Raw genomic sequence first — 26027 nt, 5'->3', positions numbered from 1 at the left:
TCCATCTATTTATTTGAGATACCCATCTGCAAGACCTTTCCCTTGCAACTCAAAGCTTTCCCAGAAAACGCATCGCTCTTAGGACAATCCCTTTCGGAAGATCTGACAGGGATGCGAGATACTAACCGAGGGGATCCGAACTGCGACGTCTCCTCATTGCGGGCAGGTAGTCGGGCGAGAGCAACACTTTGAAGAGGCGTTCAAAAGGCTGGCATTGGACAAAGGACTGGAGGCCACGGGCATTCAGGCAGAGGGCACTGAAGACATTGGGGAGAGAGCCCAGCACTTCCCGGGTGGCAGGAACCTGAAACATCAACAGTTTCCACCATCTTACAGTTGGGCTACACACAAATGTTTAAGTTAATCGTGTATAATGCAAAGCCTACTGTGGGTTACCATTACAAAAACTGCAGGGAGATGGCATGAAAGGAACCTGTCCTTAACTATAGGATTTAGGATCGAGAGAGACAGAAAGCAGAAGCTTTATGGGAGATAAAATTCTGAAGACAGCAGCATAGGCATAGTTTAAAAAAGGGAAACTGGGGAGGGAGGCAGAATGGAAAGGCAATGGAGAGGGAAATGCAAAAATAACCCCTTTTGTTTACTTGGCCCTACTCCCCTTCCCATACTTTCTTCAGAATGCAAAAGATACTACCAAAGTTAAAGAACACTGCAGAGGAGAGGACACGCAGTAATGGGTTTAAACTTCAAGTACAACGATATAGGCTAGATATCAGGAAAAAATTTTCACAGTCAGAGTAGTTCAGCAGTGGAATAGGCTGCCTAAGGAGGTGGTGAGCTCCCCCTCACTGGCAGTCTTCAAGCAAAGGTTGGATACACACTTTTCTTGGATGCTTTAGGATGCTTAGGGCTGATCCTGCGTTGAGCAGGGGGTTGGACTAGATGGCCTGCATGGCCCCTTCCAACTCTATGATTCTATGATTCTAACACTTACAAAAGTACCTGTTTAGAAGTGACAGGGCAAATTACAACATGCAGGACAATGGAAACCCCCAGAGATATTACTTTATTACCTCACTACACATGCTAACATCATTCAATTCTTTATTACGCTATCCACAGGTCTTAGCAATTTTCTGCTATCCACAGGTCTTAGCAATCTCCTTCGTTCAGTTTTAGCTACGTTTACTGCTATGCAACTTGACTATAATAGGTCCATCCTGGCAACACCCTCCTCATTCTCTACACATATGTAATGCTTGGTGATTTCTGTTTCGATATATTGAAAGAAGTGTTTGTGCACTACAGATGAGCAAAGAGTTTTGGTTTATTTTGGGTTTGATTTGGAAAAGCCAATTTTTTTCAGCTCCAAGGTCCCTTTAAATGCTTCCAGAGCTGCCGAACAGCTGATTCATGGACAGGCTTCATTATGGATCAGCTGTTTGTCAGGAACTGTGGGGGAGAAGTCAGTTGAAACCAGACCCCCCCCCCCCACAAACCCAACGAACAGCTGATCCCCGGAGAGGCCCCTTGCCTGCCCTTTTCCTGACAGAATCCAAGGTTTAAAGGCTCCCAATACTGTTGCGGTTGTGTAGCGACTGCCACTGAGAGTATTTAGTTGTTAAAAGCTACAGGCACTGAGCTTCTATTACTCAAGGTTCTTTAAACCCTACGATGCACTCTCCTACAAACCAGGGGCATTTGGGTTTCATAGAAATATGTTTTGTCTATTCACAGATCCAGTCTCCAGAATTAGGTATCCACAGATTTGTCAGTCTTGAGAAACAGATATATCGATGTACAGTGTTGGGTAAACGGGTGAAGTTAATGTGCCGGAAAAAAAAAACGAACAAACAATTTTAGATTCAAGTGCGTAGCCGTGTTGGTCCGAAGTAGCAAAACAAAAATTGTGTCCAATAAAAACTGTGTTGCTAAAGGTCTTAAAGGTGCTACTGGACTCAAGTTTTGTTAAAAAGAATTTAGAGATATTCATTTTCAAGGCCAGAAACTAGAAGCAGTTATAATGCAAGGTGCGGGTGGGTGGGAAATTACTTCCCCCTTGAAGTAACAGCAAACAGGGAATTCAGTTAGAAGGCGGATGCAACCAAACGGAGACACTCACGTCTTTAATAAGGAGAGCGTGCAACATGACGTCAGTTAGGCCGTTGTCCTGTAGGGAGGACAGCAGTGAAGGCTCTTGGAACACGAAGACCGTTACTACCTCAGTAGCTGGTGGGGGGAAAAAAGCATACAATGAAGTCAGTCCCTGGCCAGTACAAGCCCACCTAGGTAGCTCAGATCAGGGGAGCTTCGGGCATCCCAAGACCTCTAAGGGCCACCTCTCGAGGGCAATGAGGGTTCCATCAAGAAGCAGGCCTTCTAGAAAACCAGGGATATATGTTACAATTACCATACGCAGAGATACGTACCGAGCAAGAAGAGTGACGGCCCGTAATATTCTGCATTGCTGATGATGTGCTTCAGAGAGGTAGGCAGAGAGCCATCCATCACTGTAAAGGAAAAGAAGACAGAAGTCAAGCACAGCTAATGTGGTTAAACAGGCATCCACTGCCTTGCGGACGTTGCTAACAGATGACGAGACTCTGCAGCTGTTCTTGGCGAGACCAACAACATGGGGGTCATGGGAATTGTAGTCCATGGTCAGCTGGAGGACCACAGGTTGACTACCCCTGCTTTAGAAGGTGAAAGGGTACTGACACCCATCTTATCCCACTGCTCTGCTAGAAGGAGGCTAGAAAACTTGATATGCTTTAAAAGTGAAAGATGTAGACCTCAGGAAAACTGTGCCCAAGGTAAGATTCTGCAAGCTTCCCAAGGTCCTGCAGAATCACGAAACACATAGGGCCTTACTTGTATACTCAAAGTGGCTTTTAGTAGTAGTCTAAAAAAGGAACAGGAATCCACGCAAGAGTCTTCCGAATTTTTTTAGAAGCCTGGCTAGACCACTCAAGTCCATGCACGTATTTTCTATGTATTTCTAAAGCCACCTGGCAAAGTGAAAGGGTAAACGGGAGGCCCACACGCAAAGATTCTATGCAATTTGTTGCCTGAAGTGGGGCAGATCTGAAAACGAGAATGAAAGCCGGGTCATGTCTGACCCTTGGGGTGGCGCTCTCCAGCGTTTTCATGGCAGACTCAGTATGGGGTGGTTTGCCAGTGCCTTCCCCAGTCATGACCGTTTACCCCCCAGCAAGCAAGCTGGGTACTCATTTTACCGACCTCGGAAGGACGGAAGGCTGAGTCAACCTTGAGCCGGCTGCTGGGATTGAACTCCCAACCTCATGGGCAGAGCTTTCAGACTGCATTTCTGCTGCCTTACCACTCTGCGCCACAAGAGGCTCTTATAGCCCATCAGTTAGTAAGGCCCTAATCTGTATTTATGACACTGAGCAAGGGACTAGGCAGCCTATACGGACCCTCCCGACACCAGGACTGCCACTCAGCGGCCTTCACTTGAGCACCTCTCGATATTTACAGGTGACAACGCAGCTAAGAAGAGAACAGGTCATCACAACAACCATGAGAGCAAGCTGGCCTATGAACCATTGGTTTAGTAGTCCATTTGTGCAGATGCCCTCGGGGCAACCTCACCGTGGCGTATGCCGTCTGAGAAAGCTGGGTCTTGGATGGCCTTTTTCAGGAAGTTCAGCATTGACTTGAGAAGGGCTGCTCGCTGAGGGATGCACTGGACCCCTGAAGCAGAGAAAGGATTGGAAAGTGAATCAGTGAACGCTGTCATAAAAACAGAAGCTCTTACTCCATCTTCTTAATATAGTTTTCTTCAAGGTTGGTGGAAAACAACGTACACCATTAGACAGTTACCAACATGTTCTACTGGCATGGATCCAACCATTTGTGCATGAAAGGCCCCGCTTTTCCGGAGACCCCTGCTCTAGCGGTTGTACCTGTTGCCTTAGGCTCCCCTGATCCCACTGAGATCCAAGCAGAGACTTCTTGTTACAGCTCTGCCCACTGGCAATCCATCGGGGGGGGGGGGGGAGCTTAGTGCCACCTTCAAAATGTCCACATTCAGTTCCAGCATCCCTCACACTCTTCTAGCCTTTTAATGGGCTTAAAAACACCAGTTGACTTAGCTGGTGGAAAGAGGTAAAATACCAGGCTTGGGGAGAGAGGAGAATTACCAGGCTGGGGGGAAGAAGCAGCAAGTTTCTCCGCAAGTCAGGGATTTCATAGCAATGCGATGACTAACAAGGGGGCAGGAAGATGGGAGAAGGACCAGATGTTGCACCAGAAGCTTCTGCTGGCTGCCAGGGAAGCCACAAAATCCCACCCTGCCCCAGATGCTGAAATTCTCCAGAACTGTCAAGCTGGGGAGCCTCCAACATCACCTTTCTTATGAATAAAAGGACTGAAATTGTACTAAAGGGGACAGAGTTGTGCCAAAGGCTGGAGGACGAGGTCACTACGTACCACTGCGGGGTGAGACGACGGTGCTGGTGGTGGCGGCGACGGTGGCAGCGGTGGTGCTGCTGGGAGGGATGGCACTCGGGGCCCTGGCTTCAGCAGCTGCTTCTTGCCGAGGCTCCCCGGAGGTGGAAGGCCCAGGGCTGCTCTCCATGGCGACGTCCGAGACTGAAATGCACAGGGAGATGCTTTACGAGGGGAGAAGTGGGCTGTGCTTTTTTGCCAGAAGACTTGGCGGCTGTTGGAAAGCCACAGGCCAGGACATTCTCGTAGCCCAGCCTCACCAGAAAAGGCAAGTCTTGAAAAGTGAGATGTTCTGCACACCTGTGATGCCTAACGCACGTCTACGGTTAGGCACCGAGAAGGTTGAGCAGAAGCAATAAACTTTACGCAATGCATTGAAAATACAAATCCCAATAGACAGGGCTTTAATTTAGCCTCTAGAACAGGCTTTCTCAACCTGAATGTTTCCTGAATGAGTGGGAGTGAATTAATTTTTTACATATCCTTTAAGTTTGTTAAACACTGATCGGGTGATATGATTATATGTGGTCATGTCAACTGGCCTCCCCACTCCCAAAATGGCCAATGTATGGGCCTGGAGGCGGTGGGAAGGGGAGGGGCTCCGAGTGGGCGTGTCCACAGCCATATTTCCCAACCATGGTCTGCGTGATCATGCCACTTCTGGCGTTTCTCGAAGCCTGGAGGACATTTCAGGGGTTTCTCAATGGTAAAAAAGTTGAGGAAGACTGCTCTAGACTGAAAGCCACTGACCAAGTCGCCCTCAACATAACAAACAATCCACACTATGATATTGCTGGCATTGTAATGGCTTATGGCTGGAAACAATAAAGCCTTATTGTTTCCAGCCATAGATTAATCTCAAACTTGGCAATGGACAAATAAGACCATAATCGTGGCCAGAAAACAGCCTAAGCTCACCAATGCTGCTACTACCAGCTCCACCCACGGAGCTTAAAGGTACTTTCCGTTTTACCATTCTACTTATTTTAGTTCACTGTCTTCCAAAATACAACACTGGTAGCATAGAAAGGCACCATTGACATCTCAAGTACACACCCCTGAAATATGCAGGAAATGGTTTCTCTCTTGTTATATTTTTACAAAAAAGGAAGCGTATTTTGTTTATGGAAGCGTTACCTTCTATATCCGTCTCCATCTCTTCCCCCTCTTGGGTCACGGCAGCAACTGGTCTCTGGATCTTTGGCTTTATTACGAAGGGACATTCCCTTCGGCACAGGTCTGCCTCGTGCTACAAAAAGTAAAGGGGGGGGGAGGCAGCTGAAACTCAGAAATTCCATAAACATCATCACAACACACAGTCAAGTGATGTGATGGTAAAGCAAGTCTTAAGTACAAAGTGGACAACAATCTACACAGGATTGGAAGACACTGTAGGCCAGGGGTGGCCAAACTGTGGCTCTCCGGATATCCATGGACTACAATTCCCATGAATCCCTGGCCAAGGAAAGCCAGTTTGACCACCACTGCTGTAGATAACATCCAGGAGGCAATTCATTGTTTCAGACTTTGGGTCAAGACCTACCGCCTTAACTGAGAGGGACTGTGGCTCAGTGGGAGATCATCTCCTTGGCACGCAGGAGATCTCAAGTATTATGTAGGCCCTACCCCACCCGGGTTCCATGACTCAACCAGGCTCCATGCCTGGGGTGTCTGGTCTCCTTGGACATTGGTTTTTCTGGCTCCCTTTCCCTCCCCCAGGTTGTTTACCGCTCAGGAAGACTGTAGCCTTCAAGTTGCTATATTATGGCTGGAGCCTGATGTCTTCAGCTGCTTGCTAGCAGCAAGGTGTCATAGCTTTCCTTCCTTTTTAGATTGAAGCAGGTGTTCTGTAGGAATGGTCTTTGGCAGACAAAATGTTTTTTTGGCCAGAGGAGGGGGGAGATGCCTATATGAACCCCCTGACTTAGCGTAGTAGACTGTTCTTAGCAACACTAATCTCTCATGAAGCACCCTGACGTACACCTTCTTTGGACTATGATAAAAAAGCTTTGGACTCTTTTGAAGAAATGCCTTAGCTCTTTTCTCATTAGGCAGAAGAGTATTCAAGGTTCAGGACACCCGGTTCAATCCCTGGCATCTCCAGCTTAAGAAGTGGGCCAGATGGTAGGTGAGGGGAAAGACCCCTGTCCTGAGACCCTGGAGAGTCACTGTCGGTCAAAGCAGGCAATAAGGAATGTGATGGAACAAAGTTCTGATTTCAGTATAAAACCACTTAATGCGTTTGTCTCCCCAAATAGCAGCTGCCCCCTTATGCTAATCGGACGGACGGGCAAAGAAAGGGGGCTACCTCTAGTCTGTAGATGAAGATAGAGAGGCCGCTGTGAGACTGGAAAGCTGCCATGTCTAGGTTTGTGATTAAGTCCACGACGCGGACGGCTCGGGTCACAAAAGTGATCTGGTCCTGTTCATCGCCCAGGAACTTGATCACCTGAAAGTGCAAAAGCAGCAAGGCGAGTGTGAATGCAGGAGCTGCAAAACTGACTCACCCGCATCTGAAGACATCCGGAGTTCCAAATGGCAAGCACAATCCGATTGGAGCTGGAGACTAGCTCGGATTCCATGACTATTACGCTGGCTTCTGATCCGTGCCCGAGCCCAATGCAAGGCCTCAGTTATGAACTTTAAGAGGCCTGTGCGGTTTGGGACTCGGGCACGGGAATGACTTCTCCTGTATATTCCTGCCCAGGGAGTAAGAACACAGGGATAGCCCTCTTAACTGTCCCATCGACCAAAGTGGCTCATCTGATGGGGGCATGAGAGAGAGAGAGCGCTATTTCAGTGGAATAAATTGTCCTCACAGTCTGACTCTCAGAGGGTATGTGGGGCATATACCTTGCTCTGGAGCAATTTTTTCAGGGGCCCCTCCCTCCCTCCCTCCCTAACACACAGACATACAGAGACTTTCCTTTCCTTCCCTCCCCGCCCCCGGTTTTCCAACATACCTCCCGCCAATCAAGCAAACACACACTCCTTCCCCCCCTCCTGCTCCCCCACTGCTGCCTTGACCCCCAAGGGTTCTGTGAGTATGTGCACATGCCCAAGTGCACACACTCACTCACTCCCTTTCCTTCCCCCATCGTGCTTATCTGCTCCTCCGCTGCTGCCTCGACCCCCATGGGGCCACTGGCCGGGCCCTCCATCTTCCGGCGCACTTCGTGGGTGGGACAATGTCCGTCTACATTTCCATTTGACGAGGCGCGCCACAAGATGTGTCCCACACCGACAAGCTATTATTTTAGATGGGAGGCTTGGCTCACTTCTTGCTCCTTTGGCTTGCCAGGCTCCCCACGTGGCACAGCCTTACCTTCAGTAAGGCTTCCATCATGCCGCAAGAGACTAGAGCTTCACCCCCGGCGTCGTAGCTTGCCAAGTGGTACAAGAACGAGAAGAGCGCCGTGGCAAACTGGTGAGGATATGGCTCCATGGAAGGATCTGGGGAAGGAGGGAGAGAGAGAGAGAGAGAGAAGCAGGAACGTGAGATGCTGCAGGGAACGACTGGCAAATCCATTTTTTCACACCTGAGATTAGCTACTTGCCGATCATGGCCTGTATGCAGTTGCGGACCAGGACTGGCAAGAACCCATGGTAGGAGGCAGTTCCGGTGCAGTCGATAATACTGCTGAGCTTTGGGGTCCGCTCCAAGTGCACGATGGAAGTCAGCGTCCTCAGCGAGGCAGCCTTGATGTCCTGCCCAGGGGGAAGGGAGAACGTAAGAACGTGAGCACCTGAGTGGTCCAGCATCCTGTCTCCGAAGCCCTCCCCCCTGATGCTGCCTCCTGGCTCTGGGATTCGGAGGTTCGGTCCCTCTGAACAGGGAGGGTCCCCTCCCTCAGTCACCATGGCTTGCGGCCACCGACAAAGCCACCGTGAATTTAGCTGATCCCCTTTTAAAAGCTGTTTGTTTCTGAGAGATTAGCCTGCAAGGAAGGTCTTGCGCCACAATAGATTTCCACTGGGAAATATATCAAAATCAGCAATGGTGGCTGTAACAAGCCAGTGACAGCCTCTAGATCAGGGGTAGTCAAACTGCGGCCCTACAGATGTCCGTGGACTACAATTCCCAGAAGCCCCTGCCAGCGAATGCTGGCAGGGGCTTCTGGGAATTGTAGTCCACGGACATCTGGAGGGCAGCAAGTTTGCCTACCCCTGCTCTAGATTATGGGCAGCAAAGCAGAAACACCCCTGGAAACTGGTCACTGGGCAGGTTGTGCGAAGGCTCGGGAATAAGCCAACAGCAGCGATATCGCTTGCTTCCCTCCCCGCCCCAACGGGAGGCCAGAAGGCGGAACAACAGGCGGCCTACCATTAGCTGTGTGTCTGTTATTTGCAGAACGTCCACTAGTTCTTCTATCAACCCGTTGTATAGTATACTGTTGGCGGATTCCTGCAAGGCATTCGAATACACTGTGGAAACAAGAGGGGCTGTGTTGAGAACATACAACAGTTGACAGACACGCGGGAAAGCGAATCTGATGCCCCAGAGGGTCAGGCCGGAACCAATGGGTTGAAATTAATTCAAAAGAATTTTCAGCCAAACATCCGGGAGAAGTTCCTGACTGTTAAAACAGCTCCTCGGTGGAACAGGCTTCTAGGAACAGATACAGAATCATAGAGTTGGAAGGGACCTCCTGGGTCATCTAGTCCGACCCCCCTGCACTATGCAGGACAACCACAGCCCTCTCGCTCATCCACTGTCACCTGCCACCCCCTTGAACCTTCACAGAATCAGCCTCTCCGCCAGATGGCTCTCCAGCCTCTGTTTAGAAATCTCCGATGGAGAACCCATCACCTCCTGAGGAAGCCTGTTCCACTGAGGAACCGCTCTAACTGTCAGGAACTTCTTCCAGATGTTTAGACATAATTTCTTTTGCATTAATTTCATCCCATTGGTTCTGGTCCATCCCTCTGGGGCAAGAGATAACAACTCTGCTCCATCCACTACCTGGCAGCCTTTTAAATACTTGAAGATGGTTATCAGATCCCCTCTCAGTCGCCTCCACTCCAGACCAAGCTCCCCCAACCTTTCCTCCTACGTCTTGGTCTCCAAACCCCTCACCATCTTTGTTGCCCTCCTCTGGACATGCTCCAGTTTGTCTACATCCCTCTTCAACTGGGGTGCCCAAAACTGAACACAGGACTCCAAGTGAGGCCGAACCAGAGCAGAGTACAGCGGTACCATCACCTCCCGTGATCTGGACATGATACTCCGTTTGATACAGCCCCAAATCCCATTTGCCTTTTTATCCACTGAGTCACACTGCTGACTCATGTTCAATGCATGGTCTACTCCTAGATCCCTTTCGGACATACTACTGCCAAGACAAGTCCCCCCCATCCTCTATTGGTGTATTTAGTTTTTCCTACTTAAATATAGAACTTTACATTTGTCCCTATTGAATTTTGTTTTATTCAGTTTGGCCCACTTCTCAAGCCTATCAAGATCATCCTGTATACTGATTCTGTCTTCTGTTGTGTTTGCTGCCTCTCCCAGTTTAGTAGTGCAAATTTAATAAGTACCTCCTCTTATCCCTCATCCAAATGATTTCTAAATATGTTGAACAACGCAGGCCCCAGGACAGGTCCCCGGAGCACTCCACTTGTCTCTCTTCTCCTAGAAGTGTTGGGTTTCCTCTTTTCCTGCCAACTCCAACTGTGTAGTCCCCAGCCCTAAAGAAGTCTGACTGGCCACAACCAAGATGAGGGCTTTTGAGGCCCTAGCCCCTGACTGGTGGAACGAGCTCTCAGAAAACATCAGGGCCCTAACGGAACTACCACAGTTCGTAGGGCCTGTAAGACCAAGCTCTTCCACCAGGCCTATGGTTGAGGCTTGATTGGTCAAATGACTCCACCGATATCAAGGGCCTGCCCTGCCTCAATTTCGACAGCTCTTATTGTCTACTTCAGGAAGAAGAGCATTACTGAAGACACCACCAACTGTTTGGCTATTCTGACTGTTTTTAACTTATTTTACACTTTACAGCGGGGGTCCTCAACCCCCGGTCCGCGGCCCAGTACCGGGCTGCGAAGGCCACAGTATTGGGCCGCTGCTGGCCGCGCCTGCCTCCCCCCCGCAGCAAGAAGCTTGCCAGGCCGCAGGTGAAGCCGAGTGAAGCCTGGCTAGCTGCTCGCTGAGGGGGGGGAGGAGAGGCAGGCACAGCCGCCGGCACGCCAGCTACACAAACACGCATGCGCGGAGCTGCCGCACATGCGGGCAACTGCACATGCGCGTTTACGCGCAGCTGCCGCGTGTGTGCGATGCCTGGGCCGTCGGCTGTCCCCCACCCCTGGAGGTGGTCCTCAACCTCAAGAAGGTTGGGGACCGCTGCTTTACAGTATCGTATGTATGATTCATGTTGTGAACCACCCCAGGACGGCAGGCCCGATAGGGCCATCCACAAATATGACAAAAATAAAATGAATAATAACGCTTCTCTCGTGCTTCCCAACCCATCTGTATTAACCCACAATCTTGTGGCCCCTCCCCGCAACTGGGGAGAATGCCACGGGTAACGACCCACCCACTGCCCCTTACCTAATATAGAAATGGCGTGCAGTCTGGCCTGGACAGCTTGCAACCGCTTTTTATGATTGGAAAAGCCGTGGGCCAGACGAATGTGTGTAAACAGCAGCATCTATTGAACACAAAGGGATCGTTAAGCGATGTTACGTGGAAGCATCACACAAACGAGAAACTCAACACCTTATTCAAGTTTAACAATCTATAAAGCCAGACACAAAAATATACTTGAGAATTAAAGACAGCAAAGAAGAAATCTTCTTGAATTATGAATATGAATTATGAACCTGAATTTATGGGTCGCAGAAGCGGCCAAATACTTTAACAGCTATTTTGCAAGACATTTCTCCCTGGCAATGGTGAGTTGGGAACAGCAGAAGAAAACATGTGTTAATAAATCAAGCGCGCACAAGGAACAATGACAAAAATGTTGCTCTGGAGGAATCCCACGAAGATGCCTCTTTATCAGTGCTGTAGGTGGATGCATTACAACATGCAAGCATGTCTTAAGGTACCATCAGCATATAGGAATAGGACAGGAATCGAAATTCGGCTTAGTATTGGAGAACATTTTCACCAGGCACCTCGGAATGATAGGTTCCCAATTTGTAAAGCTTTTTAGTAATTCACACGCTTTCCTTCCCTGTCAAAGAGGTTGAAGACCTAAAAGGAGCCAGCTGTGCAATTTTAAAACCTACCATTTTATGCCACTGGGGCTCCTCACAGCTAGGTCTCTAACCATGCTATAGAACAGGGGTGGCCAATCTCTGGCTCTCCACATGCCGATAACACTATATTTCCCATGAGCCCCTGGCCAACCATAGACATCTGGAGAGCCACAGTCTGGCCACCCTCCTAATATACAACAAAACAGACACCTAGAGCAGTTGAGATCTTGGGCCTTTAGGGATTCCATTTGGACAAACCATTCCACACTGGACTATCCTGGCAGACTTAATCCCTTTTCAACAAAGGGCAATGTGGTTTGGACAAGACCACCTCTCTGTCAATAAAAGATCAGAGCCATTACCACATCCTAGCTAGAAGCGGGACTATATTTTAGATGGCTCTGATTGGTAAAAATAGCCTCTGACATCAGACTGGAGAAATTAGTCTGTATTTCTTAAGGAGGCTTAGTTAAGGTGCTGATCCACATAGTGTAAAATTGTTGCCAGAAGAATTTCATTTCTCATGCATACCTACCTCCCTCCTCTCCCCCGCCACCCCTGTCAACGTACCTGTTTGTCCTTTGGGATGCTGTACATTTTGGTGAGGGATTCCATAATTTCCGAAGGGCTTTCTGAGATCTGCGTTTAAGGAGGACAGAAGCAGCTTAGAAACGTTTGGTCAGAACCCAAACCAAAGAAAAATCTGCCAACGCATTAAGGAATGCCTGTGGGTTACCTTGTCAAGCTGTTCTATGTGAATATAATGTAGTGTGTTGCTCGAAGTCTGGAAAGAAAAGAAGCCGAAGAAAGTCATGTACAACCTCCCCGTTTCCAAATGAAACAATAGCAATAATTATGGCAGACGAATCCTCAAGGCAAAGCACCCACCCCCCACACCCCCAACCCCCGGGAGCCGCTGCTCAGTGCAAAAATTGGGGCAATGGCTAACAATCGCACTTCGCCTTGGTGGTGGTGGGGGGGTCAGCATAGCGGGCAACCCTTATCCAAGAAAGAACCGTTGCCCCAAAAAGCCACCCGAAGAGCAAACATACATTTCCAGTGAAGCAAGATGGGAATGAGACTCTTCGCGGGCACAAAAAGGAATTAGCTTGAAAACCTCGGGAGGAGTGGGAGGGGGGACTGCACACCCTGTGCTAAAATGCTGCTACCGACTTTGATCGGGGGGGGGGGGAGGGGAGATGACCTCAGCGCCTGCTTTTTGTTGTGTTTTGTTTCTCCTTGCCAGGATTGAGGCAACCAGTAACCCCCCCGAGAAGCGTGCCATCTGAGAAGGGGAGGGCAAAGTCGGGTGTGCTCATGCAGCCTCCCACAGAAAGGTCTGTCCACACATGGGAAAGCGGACACTCTCCGGGACAGAAGGGTGAATGGCAGAGCCGGGGACCCTGCCGTTACTACCGTTCTCACGAGTTAAGCAACGCCATCGTAGCAGAGCACAGCAGCCAGGACAGAGGAAAGTGCGTTGGGTAGACCAGGCCCACCTCTGCCTTGGACTGATCTAGCTACTGAAAGCATCCGGGGTAAAGGTTAACAGGCTGCCCGCGGCCTCTCTCATCCCTAAAGCAACTTCCTCCATCTTTGTAGTCATTCACCGTAACAGCCAGGGGACTAAGGGACAGTGGTCCCCGCCTGTCTTAGAGACAGAGCATGGAGCGACGAGCTATTCCCCCTTTTTGACCCAGCCTGGGGTCTTCTGCCAATCTCACTTGCCACCCGCTTCCCGCAGAACCCTACAAGAACAAGTCTGTAGGAGACTCACCCTTTTGTCCACTTTGACCTCGGCCCCTGGCTCTGCATAGAATTCAAAGTGTAGTGTAGTTGCACTGGGAGGGTATTTCTGTGTACAGATCACAGTACGGAGTCAGAACAAATCAGATGGCACAAACATCTCCTTTCCAAAAAAATCAAAGTCACACTCGCCCTGGGCTGGGGAGGGGAGGGGAAGCGAAGGAGCAGACGGGGCTGCTCGCTTGGCCCGACTGCCGTCCCTGGCGCGGAGAGCAGCAGGGAGGGCCCTGCACTTGCGGGAGCCTGACAACTCCCCGCCCCCGCCCCACCTCTCTTTTGCCGGGGAAAAGGGGTGGGAGAAAGAGATAAGAGGTAAGAGGTCAGGATTAGGGATGAAGGCATGGTGACGCATTCTGGGAACCAAGAAGATATAAGGGGGGGGGGGGAACACACAATGATCTCGGACCCACGCCTTTGGAGCCCCACAGAACTGCACCGGCAGTGCCAAACAGAACATCGTCTTGCAGCTTCCAGGTCTCGTGTTCTCGCCACGAAGAGGAGAAGGTGTATCTGTCCACCCAAGTCCAGGTCAGGCGGGATTTGAGAACACAGGGCCTCTGTGGCCCTCAACCCACATGAGCTCTAGCGCCTGCACTAAAAGGGTTACGCTGCCAGCGGTGATGGCCGAACCAGGAAGCAACGCACAGAAGAAGAGCTCCCTATCGCAGGGGCTTGAAGAGTTATGAAACTGGCGCCGCACATCACAAGAACACAACAAGACAGAAGTCTACAAAGCGCTGAAGGCCAGTTTAGTCACCCCGATATGATAAAATCCAGCAGCATTTGATCACCTTAGAAGAAGCAGGGGCCAAGAATGAAGCGCTGATTCCCTTGAAATACACGGCGCTGTGGCATTCTGGCCCTGCCGCATTTTGTTTCTTTTAACTGTTTTGGTGCAACCAGAAACAGAAAACCCGGCAGCCTTTGGGAGCTACTGAGGAAAGGGGTTACCCGGAAAACAAGAGACCTTGTTCTGGCTCTCATTATTTGCTGATAAAGAAGGAATTACTGAACTTGTAGCTGTCCACATCAGCTTTTCTCTTCTACAGTGTGTTTTGGTGCAACAGCAGCCATACCACATATTTAGATATGCTTGTATATCCCTTGCCAGCTACTGAAACCTACCTGGGACAGGGGGGAGATGGCTCACTAGGATTGAGGGGCAATTAATGCATCCTTGAAAGCAGGGGGGGTGGGGGGATTTGTTTTTCCAGCCTTGCAAACAGGCTGCAGTTCATCTACTTCTAAAGAAGCCCACCTTGGACCCAGGAGATCTCAATTGACCAATTTCAAACATTCAGATGTCTGAATGGGCGGCAGCTGGACAACTTCAAGCTTGGATGAGGCAAACTGTTTAGGTCTATTTCGACTTGGTTTCAAGTCTGATTGTGGGACAGAAAAAGCCCTGGTGGCTTGCCCCGAATGACCTGCGCCAGGACATGGATGGAGGGAGTGCAACTCTTCATTCTTCTGGACCTCTCGGGGTCTTTCAATGCCATAGATTAGGGATTCCCAACCAAGGGTCTTTGGACCCCCAGGGGTCCACGACCTTTCACCTTCTGCCTTAACGGACTTGGCTAGGGAACTGGCAACTTCCATTGTTTCCCCTCCCCTCCTCACAAGCATGAGTGAATTCTCTCATGGTTTCTACACCTGGGAGGGGCTGAAGCCTGCATGCCTACTCCCATCTTAGACCATCTCCTGTCTCCCCCCTCCCCAGTCCTCCTCGAGGCTGCCGGTTAACATGAGTGCTGATGCCACTTCCGGTGAGATGACATCTGGAGGCGTGGCCAGCTGACATCACTTCCAGGGCTCCTTGTAGCCTGAAAAATTATTTCAGGGGCTCCTCCATGGCCAAAAAGTTGAAAAAGGCTGCCATAGATGATGGCGTAAGGAGTCCTATCCGTGACTGTTTATCTCTGGAATCTGTTCTCCATTTTCTTTATGCTAGATGGTCATGACCTCTCATGCTTTGCCTGAGCTCCTGCTAGAGCGACCCGTTCTGATTTGCAGAGGAGAAGCAGACTGTGCATGAACTGATCTGCAGGAAGCTTGGGAAAGCAACACGGGGCCAATGGAAGACAAAGTTTCGATGGTTGTTCATTTAGTCTGAGCTCACGCCTTGAATAAATCTTTGTTGGACTCAAAGGTGCCATCATCATCATCATCATCATCATCATCGTTATTATTTATTTATTTGATGATTTCTTACCCGCCACTCCAATAAGGCTCGTGGCGTGTTACAAAAAGTTACTGGGCTCAATTTTTGTTGTGCAATTTCAGTCCAACATGGCCACCCACTTGAATCTATAGATGATGGTAGTCTTCTAAAATTGCCTATCGGGACTAGGATTGGGAGCCATTGTTCTAAAGCAGTTCCCATCCTACCTAAAGTAGGTTTCAGCAGGTGGATTTGGGGAACTGCTGTTTGGCCTCTGGAGTCCCAGCAATGACCCGTGTTATCCCCACGCTCGACATGAAACTGTTGGGTAAGGTCATTTGGAGATCTGGGCTGGATTGTCCCTTGGCTCTGCCTCATGCTTCGAGGGAAGTCGCAGAAACCCTGCCCTGGTGCCTGAAGGCGGTTCTGAACGATGTGGGCTAATAAACGGAAGCATAACCCTGACAAAGTGGAAGTGCAACTATCTGCAGGGGGGTTCAGCCACCTGGGCTGCAGATGATTGGCATCCCAATTATCCATGAAACTTCAGCCATTCCGAAATGCCCTTACGACTCCCAACTGCTAACAGGGATGAAGCTTTGCAGTAGAGACTGCAGCCAGTTCCTTTCACGACAATCTCTCCCCATCAGCAAAAAGCAGACTAGAAGGCTGCCTTTTAAAACAGAACTCTTGATACAAGGTTGGAAGTCGTAGACCAGCAGCCATCCTAGTCAAAGACATCACCACGGAAGTGAGAAAGAGTATCCCAGAATGACCAAAGAAAATGCACCTTAAAACATCTCAAACAAGAACTTTCAAGATAAACCAGCAAAGATTTTCAGGACTGGAATCTTGGTATTGGTCCCATGTTTATGAAAGCAGGTCCCCAATATTTTTGAGCTGGCAGGCACCCTTAGAATTCTGACACAAGGCTAGTGGGGCACAACTACAAAATGGCTGCCACGAGAGGCAAAGTCAACCACAAAATGCCAAGGGGTAAGGTCATGCGTAACTATTCCACACTTCAGGCAGTAGCCCTGCTTAACAGGATGCCTTTTAAAAGGAACACATTTTAAAATATTTTCCTGCAGACACAAAAGTTATCCTCAATCATACAGCAAAGATCCTTGTGCTGTGCTGCCCTTGGAAAATAGCTGCACAGCCAATCAAATCTCCATTGGCCTATCAGAAGACCGGATGCGCAAAAGCCCCTCCCGCTTTCTAAAACTGGAGTTGGGTGCCAGGAAGGGAGTTGGCGGGCATCCTGGGACCCACACTGGATCTGAAACGCAGAAGGCATCACTCTCATCCAGCCTATTCCAACTGCAGGTCTGCAGAATGCTAGCGTGTTACAACAGACTCTCGCCTGTTAGGAAAGCCAGACTGCTCCCCAGAAGGTCAGATCGACAACTGCTTGCGGATGCTCCCTAACCACACACCAACAGCGAAAGAGGTGCTGTGAAAGACACACTTGGGAAAGGAAGAGTTCGCCTGTACACTGGAAAGCAACTAGGAATTAATCTCATGTGCTCAGGAGTAAGACTACCAGCTACAGAAGGCTAAGGAAAGGAGAACAATCAAGTGGAATACTTACCAGCATGTGCAAATCTCTACAACATTCTGCTAGGCCAAAGCCGTTCTCTTTGCCACCCCAACTCTGCAGGAGGGAAAAAAGAGGAGTTTTCAGGACAAATTCCTCCCCCCCCCCCAAAAAAAACCCTGCACAATACTTTAAACACAATCCCCAAGGGGTGTCTTGGAAGCGCACACTGGATAGTCCTCATCAAAGGGGAAAATGGTTCAGAGAAATGCTTGCAGCTTTGTCAGTTGTGTTCTTTTTGGTTTAAAAATATGAAAGACCCTCAAGAGAGGTCCAACAAGGGGACTGTTTCCTCTTCTCTCCAGCTTTGAGCCCCTGCTCTTCTATCCTGTCCTCATTTCCAAAAGCAACTCAGAGTTCTGAACGATGGTGAGAAGGAAGATGAGGACTTAGAATTTACAGCAAGATATCATCCAACACGATCAGGCTCAACGGTACACCACTAAATGCAGCCAGCTTGGTGTAGTGGTTAGGAGTGCGGACTTCTAATCTGGTGAGCCGGGTTTGATTCCGCGCTCCCCCACATGCAGCCAGCTGGGTGACCTTGGGCTCACAGCACTGATAAAGCTATTTATTTATTTGGATTTTTATACCGGCCATTCTATACTACCCATTCTTTACAGCTCAATAGCAGGGCTCTCTCAGCCTCACCTCCCTCACAGGGTGTCTGTTTTGGGGAGAGGAAAGGAAGGCGATTGCTTACCTCCCCATGTTGCACATGAAAGGGAGGGGGAAAGCAAAGCATAGTAGAAGGGGCATGGAGAGGACACCTCCCAAAACGAGGCCACAACTGACCCACGCAAAACAGCTCTGGAAAGCCACCTGCAGTTGAACAGAAGCCTGTAAGAAAGCAGGCTTGCTGTTCACGATGGCAGCTGGGCAAGCTACTGAATGCTCTAACCAGCCTTCAGCTTCTAATCATGCCTGTTTAACATCACACAGCTTTTCTGTGGAATTGCTCCCAAGGCAAAGAAGAGGCTGGCAGGAGATGCCAAGGGAGCTCCAAAGCACACCGAGTCCAGGCATTCGCGATTTTAAAGGCATCCCAGTTATATTGGCTTTGGGAAAGGGAATAATGCATATTCCACTTAGCTGCCCGATGCACACACAGAGTGCTCCCCAAGCAAGATACGAACAGAATCTATCCAGTGGCTTAATAAAGCTTGAAAAGATAAAGAGTCTCTTATGTTATTTATTCAGGCTTCGACTCTGCCAGAACGGTCTCTAGATTTGTTTTCCGTTTTCAATCGTTCGTCAGTGGCAGTGAGTCCGTCCTTGTTAATATTTGAGTATAATGAGGCAAACGCTCCTGTATCATGGAGAGTCAAGGCTGTGAGCCTGGAATCGTCCATTTTTTTCACGCCCCAAGCAAGATACGGCAATGCAGGGAGCCAAAAAGGGAAAGACGGGGGGCCGGAAGCCTTGGAAGGAAGGAGCAAAGTATGATGGATTTCTGCCGCTTTGGCTGAATCCGTCTAGAATGGAAGCAGGGGAATTTAATGGTCTGAAGACCGCCAATATTTGGGGCAGCACAGCAAGTGAAGAAAGGGATTCAAAGAATTCTCTCTGCGACAACAGCTTGGAGAGCAGCTCTGGAGAGGAAGCCACAGGCCAACGTTCTTCCCACAAGGAGGTGTCTCTCGCAGTGGGCCCTGCCAGCCAGAAGCTTACCTCTGCCAAATGCTGCAGGCGGGACAGAAGGGGCATCCTCTTGTCGGAGCCCAGGCGGGTGATGTAGTTGGAGCGCTTGCTAAACACGTACAGGAGATTCAGCACAGCGAGGACCACTTGCATATCCGAGGACGCCAACAAGGTCGTCAAGTGCTGGAGGGGGGAGGAGAAAGGATTGGACGCACGCACCGGAGGAAGCCCAATGCCATCTACGTTGCCCCGCAGAGATAGGCGAGCTGGCACTCCACCAGAACTCGTGCAAGTCCCTGTTGTCCACCCAGACACCCATCACAGAACCCTTGCTGGATAGCTCAGTACCTCGATAGAGCTGTACAGGTGGCGAGAAAAGCTGTATTCTATGAGAAGGGCAGTGAAGTTCAGCACTGACAAAAGCAGGGATTTCAGCTGCTCTCTCTCTGGCCGGTCGCACAGCAGCATCCATGACATGTTCTCCACCGTCTGCCCAGCATCTGCCAAGATGCCATCGAATCTGTCTAGCAGGTCCACCCAGTGGTACAGTTCACACTGAAAAGAAGGGGAAGTCTATTATTTCAAGGGGGCAGAAGAAGACCTACTGTCCTTTGTGAGCCTGTGGACACCTCTAGAATTCTGACCCGGCATAGTGGGTGCAGCCACAGGAGATGGAGGCAGACACACAAAGGCTGCTACTTTCAGTCACACACGAAATATTTTGTGTGCTGCTGTGGCAGCTGCTGCCAAAGCGACTTTCAAAAACATCTGAACAGTCAATCAAATTTCCAACGGCCCATCGGAAGCCTTGCTGGGCAAAAGCCCAATCGGTTTCCATCCACTTTCAAAGGGCTACAATTCCTTTGGAGAGTCACAGTTTGGCCACCCTTGCTTTAAAGAGAACTGTTACTTTAAAGTCTAAACCTACTGGGACAAGGTATATCCGAAGCCTGCACCCCCGTTTACATTTTATCACAGGGCAAACAAGCTGGAGTGGGACCCTAGTTCAGTGGCAGATCATGTGCTTGGCGTGCAGACGGCCCCAAGTCCAATCCTTGGCATAGCCACTTAAAAGAACCAGGAAGGAGAGGTGAAAGGCCTCTAACTGAGACCCTGGAGAGCCACCGACAGTCTGAGTACACAATCCTGACCCCAATGGGTCTTTTTAAACCTTAAAATTGTTTTATTGTTACTACTGTAGTGCGCTGTTTAGGTGAATCGTTGTAAACCGCTCCGAGGTAGCTGTGCCAACAGGGGCAGATACAGAAATCGGATAATAAATAAAATGTCCTGTATAAGGCAGCTCCTGCTGCGCTGGCTCAAAACCTCCAAAAAGTTAACAGGTTTCGTTCTCTCCCCACAAATCCAAGAGCAAGGCTATGATGGCCATCTCCTTAAAAGCCCTTGATGCCTCCTGCTGCCCCTCTCCCCTTCTACCTACTGGTCTCACGTACCTTCCCGATGTTCCATGTTTTGATCTGTTGAAGTTCCAGCAGCAACTGCTCATCATTACAAACCTTGAGTTTGTCAATCAAGGCTCTGCAATCTGCAGGCTTAGGGGGGAGGAAAAATCGAGGGATGGCGTTAAGGGACACACTTATTGCTGCAAGGTAAAGAACATTCCGGCATGCAAGACAAAGGGCTTCTCACACACAACCCAGCAGCAGCTTGCTAGGGCTTTATCCTGCACAAGGCATGAAACCGTTCTCAATCCCCTGGTTTTTCACTACTACCAGGAAGGGGCCATGGTTTAGTGGCAGGGCCGCTGCTCGGCAGGCAGAAGAGTTCAATCCCCAGCATCTCCAGTTAAAGGATCAAGTAGGGGGTGATGTGAAAGAGCTCCAGGAGAGCTGCTGCCAATCAGAGTAGAAAATACTGACCAATGCCCATAGAACAGTGCTCTGATTCAGTATAAGGCAGCTTTGTGTGTGTTCAACCACCCCACAGCACAGCTTTTGAAGCCCCAGATATGAACTCGTTCAGAAAAAGGTTTCCTGGGATAATTCACAGGATGCAACAGAGCTACCTACAAGGCCATCCAGCACAATTAAGAGGCTCTTTGGAATCAAACATGATCCAGGACCCTGACCAAAGCTTTGATCAATTCCCTTTGAAGTCCCTTGCCAGAGAAGCAATTATCTATACTGGAAATCAATTTCTGTAATTATAGGTTCAACGTTCCCAGCCGTCTTAGTAGAAGGTCACTTCATTCCTTGCTCACGGAGACCCCCCCTCATTCCATGGCTTCCTGCTATGGAACGTACAACTGGCATTGTAGACTAAAGCAGGAATAGTCAAACCTGTGGTCCTCCAGATGTCCATGGACTACAGTTTCCATGAGCCCCTGCCAGCAAACGCTGACAGGGGCTCATGGGAACTGTAGTCCATGGACATCTGGAGGACCACAGTTTGACTACCTCTGGACTAAAGGCCAGAGAGCCCCAAAGCAACACAGAATACAAAATTCAAGCAAAGTGAACTGCACCCTGAACTGCAACCGTGGAAAAAGATTTATAGCATGGGTAATTTTGCACGTTTCTTTCAAGTCGCACACTGCGACACTCAAGGTAACAAAGAGACGATACTCACTGCCTCGGTAGGCGTTTTCTTCAGCTTAGTTCGGTCCACTTTCATTTTTATTAATTTCCCACTTTCTGACACTGCAGGTTGAATCAAAAGAGAGAAAAATGTCAATGACAATATTTCAGTGATATTTTAGCAGAAGACGGGTTTCAATGAGGGCAATCTGAACAGCTGATAACTTACATGTACTGGGAACAGCCTTGGATAATCGTGGCACGGACTAGAACCAAGAACATGGCTGCGCATGCTCAAAACCTATACGTCTTTATGCCAAGCTCCACTGTCCCACCAGAGCTTTTAAACAGGAAATGTAGGCACCAACACATCTTAAAACCTTCTGCACTGTCCCTTCTGGCCTTGTAAGCCCCTGTCTTTTCTGCCCATCTTTGACATTATTACTGTATCCCCTGATGCGGGGCAGAAAGTTTTCCAGAAAAATTCCCAATACTATATTTTCCCTGGGGAAAAATTTCTGACCCACAGATATCAATGCAGCTTGTTTATGCATCGTGGCCATGGCTGCTGTGCCGCAAATCAGGGAGACAGGCTACTATTTTTTTTCTTATTGTATGGCATGTATGTAGTAGATTGCTAACCCAAAAAAGGAGCTTTTTCTGACGCACATGAAAATACACTCTGAGTACAGAACTTAATGATAGAGAAGAGTGGTGACTTTAGGGACATAACATAGGAATTGGTCTCCAAAAAGGATATAATTTATACATATTGATTGGAGCCATAAGTTACAGTCCCCACGCAACCATTCAGCTACACATTATAGAGAGTGCTATATGGTGTATTATTATAATTTTGACCACTGAGGAAGACCCGGAAGGGTCGAAATGCGTTTGGTCCTATGTGTTGTTAGTTCGGTATAGTTTTTAAGATGTTTTTATTCTGTTTTTAACTGTGCACTATAATAATTAACAAGTTTTACATTATCTTTTTATTGTTCAGCTCAACTTTTGAGTTCCCCCCCATGTATGTAGTAGAGCCAAAAGATCCTCGGATGGTTTGACAGACAGGAAAGAGACATTCATGCCTGGCTCTGCTTCATGGCCCAAGTGCTCCTCGAAGGTTTCCTATTAAATACTGGACAGGGGTGATCCTGCTTAGCTTCCAAGATCTGATGAGATCAGGCTTGCCGGGGCTATAAATGCGGAATAAGACGCGCAGACAAAACCCAGCGCTTGCCCGTGGGAATGGTGTATTTTGCTACAATACTGACATTTCCACTAACAAAAATTTAAGGCCAATTGGAAACCAAGCGCTTTAGATTAGAGCAGCTAGTAAAGTAATAGGGTGCAAATCTGAGATATCTTCTTGCCCTGGACTCCACCACTCGGGCTTCGTCATCATGATCATCATCATCACCACGAAACATAAAACCCAGAAAAGCAGCAGTGATATTCTCAGAGTTCAAAGCCAGCTTGTCCTCCCCTCTCCCCCAATTCAGTACTTCTTAAATCCGCGCGTCCTGCTCATTAGAATGTAAGAGAAGTCTTTTTGGATCATACCAGTGGCCCATCCAGTCCAACTCTCGGGTGTTACACAGTGGCCAAAACCCAAGGGAAGAGATGCCCCACTGGGCGTTTTGGGTTGCCCACTTACCCAGCTCAGCTTCTGAACCACTTGTCTGCCAACACCCCCCAGAGCCCTCTCCTGTCACTGCTAATATGTGGGCTTTGGAGTAATGTGTGCTTTGGAGTAAGTAACCATATGCTGATATCCCTCCTGGACCTACAACACTTTACACATGACTGAGTTTGTCCAGGTCAAGTCTTTGGCTTCTGAACCAAACAAGTTATTATTTAGATTAGATTTTTATCCCGCCACTCTCTGAAGACTCGAGGCGGGTTACATAAAGACAAATTAAAACCACATTAAAATAAATCCTAACCCCCCCCCCAATACAATTAAACATTCTTGGCACGTGTGAGAGTGCTGAACTTGTCATTCTGCCTAACACGCTTGCATAGTGCTTTACAAAGAAATTTTGCAAAACTTCAAGAATGCCAGTATCACATTCCAAGAGGTGCGTGGTACCCAAAGCCTATGTCCTTATCAGCCCTGACCACTTTATGAGACAAAGGACTGTACAGTATTTTTTTTTAATGGGTTGAAACTTGCAACACAACTTGATCTGGTCAGTGGTTGTTAACCACGTGGCCTGCCACTATACAGAACCCAAATCAGACCCTCCTGATCACCAGCAGTGGATTGGGCAGATCGAGATTGGAAAACTCCAGGTAGTTTGAGATTGGAGCCTGGGGAGGGCAAGGAGCTCAGTGGGGTCCAAGGCCACAGAGTCCTCCTCCTCACCTCCAAAGAAACTGATCCCTGCACTCTGGAGATGAGCTTTAATTCCAGGGGATCCTCGGGTCCTACCTGGAAGCTGGCATCCCTAACTGCACATGATGCCACATTTTGGTATTTTAGCATTTACTGCAGATAGCCGGAAGAGCCTCTCGCTCGAAAGACGTCCTTCATATTTTAAAAGCAGATCACGTGCCACCATTTCAACAGTATTCAAAATGATGCACAAAACACAGAAGACTCCATTCCGCCCCTGAAACAGCCTGATTCCCCCGACCACAGGGTTTATTCAGCCGGGTAGGCCCCAGCTCTGGTGGAGTGCCAGCTCACCTATCTCTGCTGAAGCAGAAGAGCCAGGCAACACCAAATGCAGGATTCACAGTAAGGGCTCTGCTTATGCCTGTAATATCTACAAGAGATGGTTAGAAGGGACTAGCACCTTGGAGAGACATCACCAACATCCGGTGCTCTGTTATTTTGATCACTTTCTACAGGGTTCCGGTGTCCTCTAACCTCTCATACTTGGCCCCTCCTGATCCTAGCTGCTTGACGGCCTTCAACACTGCTCCCAGCTCCAAGCAGAACAAAACAGCCTCGTAATCCCTCGTTCCCATGACTTCAGTGTCAGCTACCTGCTCATCTGACGAGCTTCAAAGACTCTGCCCTATACCTGTAAGGGAGCAGCCCGCCCTCATTTCCTGAACAGCACCAGCCAGGATTTGGACATGACTCCTTGCACAAGGCACAAAATAAGCAAAGCAACTGGGCAGAACAGAAGAGGAGTTTCCTGCTGGCAGAGCAGCCCAGTTACTTTCATGCTAGCCACCTGCACCAGAGGAGGACAGACCAGTCACCAAGTAGCATAGAGGTGGACTACAACGGACACCAAAATGCCCATTGCTGTGTGTCACCCGCAAGCCTGATGCAAAGGGTTTGTTATGTGCTTTCTTTCTTCCATGCCCTGCAGAGGAGACTTCTGGCACCATCAAGTGGTCAAACGACATACAACAAAATGAAGTCTTGCACAACTTACAGGAGGAGGGGGGTCTTCCTTCCTTCCCACCTATAGTCCCCAGTTCTTAAGCATGCTGGTTATATTTACCTCTCACGCAAACTACCACTTCCTTCTTTTAAGCCAAACAAACCGTCTCGGCTGTTATATAGGGAAACCTCCTGGTAGTACAACTGAGACGGCAAAGTGGCTAACATTATGGATGAATAAAGGTGCTGATGGACCCAAGCATTATTCTGCTGCTTCAGATCCACACAGCTACCCGCCTGGATCTAATTACAGGTGGCTGTGCTTATACAACACGGCATCTCTTACCTGTTTGCATGAAACAGCCAGCCCATTTAGAGAATTACTCACTTCCTAGCTGGGAAGGGCACACTGCAAGGTTGTTCACACAGAAAGCATTAAACCAGCACTGAAATGGTACAACTCAAGAGTTTGGTATTTCCCAGACAGACCGGCTTGGCAAGTAAAGACAGCCTTTAAAATTAGAAGGCACATTCAAATTTCTTAAATGTGAGTATTTAAAGCGCAGGGCACATTGTCCAATAATGTATCGTAACAATTTGTGCAAATCTTCATGGGAAAATTATAAGAAGGCACATTCAAATTTCTTAAATGTGACTGTTTAAACGCATGGCACATAGCCCAATAATGTATCGCAACAATTCGTGCAAATCTTTATAGGAAGAGTTACTAGTACAGAGATCAAGACAAATGTAAAATTACCTCTGTATGCATTTACAGTCAAAGCAAGAAGCTGAAGGTCTAAGCCAGGGGTAGTCAAACTGCGGCCCTCCAGATGTCCATGGACCACAATTCCCAGAAGCCCCTGCCAGCATCTGGAGGGCCGCAGTTTGACTAGCCCTGGTCTAAGCAGCTTTAAAAAGCAAGGACCAGCAACCCCATCCCATTCCCACAGGTTGCACTGGCTGGCTACCCCTAGGACAAGGAGAGCCAAACTGTGGCTCTCCAGATTACCATGGACTACAATTCCCATTAGCCCCTGCCAGCATTGCCTGGCAGTGGCTCATGGTAATTGTAGTTCCTGAAAATCTGGGGAGATGTCTCCCTGCACTGGGAGAATGTCCTAGAGTCGCATTTCTTAGTGAAAAGTGCTAGATCCCACCGCATTGAGGGATTTCTTAGTTCTTAACCCCCAACACATACAGCCAATAATTCAGTGAAAGCCCTCTGGCGCCATACTTAATGCTTGACCTCAGAACGCAGAAAAGTCATCCCCCAGTTACAGAACAAATTTTTATCCAACA

General features: G+C 48.8%; 1 protein-coding gene across 15 annotated transcripts in view; it reads right to left on the bottom strand.

Moving 5' to 3' along the window:
- The window catches only part of HUWE1 (HECT, UBA and WWE domain containing E3 ubiquitin protein ligase 1), a 118806-nt gene that overhangs the window by 69516 nt on the left and 23263 nt on the right, over positions 1 to 26027 (bottom strand). For 14 of the 15 annotated variants that reach the window (XM_077329573.1, XM_077329574.1, XM_077329575.1 and 11 more), the window contains exons 3-21: positions 21435 to 21505; positions 20300 to 20398; positions 19194 to 19400; positions 18876 to 19028; positions 17199 to 17261; positions 13415 to 13492; positions 12374 to 12421; positions 12208 to 12276; positions 10985 to 11084; positions 8756 to 8856; positions 7989 to 8139; positions 7757 to 7884; positions 6740 to 6880; positions 5569 to 5680; positions 4414 to 4575; positions 3574 to 3675; positions 2391 to 2471; positions 2084 to 2190; positions 127 to 304 (exon numbers count right to left, since the gene is read on the bottom strand). In XM_077329573.1, coding sequence (XP_077185688.1) covers positions 127 to 304; positions 2084 to 2190; positions 2391 to 2471; positions 3574 to 3675; positions 4414 to 4575; positions 5569 to 5680; positions 6740 to 6880; positions 7757 to 7884; positions 7989 to 8139; positions 8756 to 8856; positions 10985 to 11084; positions 12208 to 12276; positions 12374 to 12421; positions 13415 to 13492; positions 17199 to 17261; positions 18876 to 19028; positions 19194 to 19400; positions 20300 to 20398; positions 21435 to 21479 — 2125 coding nt within the window. In that variant the 5' untranslated portion in view covers positions 21480 to 21505. The remainder of the gene's footprint in view (positions 1 to 126; positions 305 to 2083; positions 2191 to 2390; positions 2472 to 3573; positions 3676 to 4413; positions 4576 to 5568; positions 5681 to 6739; positions 6881 to 7756; positions 7885 to 7988; positions 8140 to 8755; positions 8857 to 10984; positions 11085 to 12207; positions 12277 to 12373; positions 12422 to 13414; positions 13493 to 17198; positions 17262 to 18875; positions 19029 to 19193; positions 19401 to 20299; positions 20399 to 21434; positions 21506 to 26027) is intronic. The other variant, XM_077329579.1, reaches the window with a different exon arrangement.

This window comes from Paroedura picta, chromosome 3 (genome assembly GCF_049243985.1).
Source record: "Paroedura picta isolate Pp20150507F chromosome 3, Ppicta_v3.0, whole genome shotgun sequence".
Classification (NCBI taxonomy): Eukaryota; Metazoa; Chordata; class Lepidosauria; order Squamata; family Gekkonidae; genus Paroedura; species Paroedura picta.
This window is presented reverse-complemented; position numbering and strand designations above follow the sequence as displayed.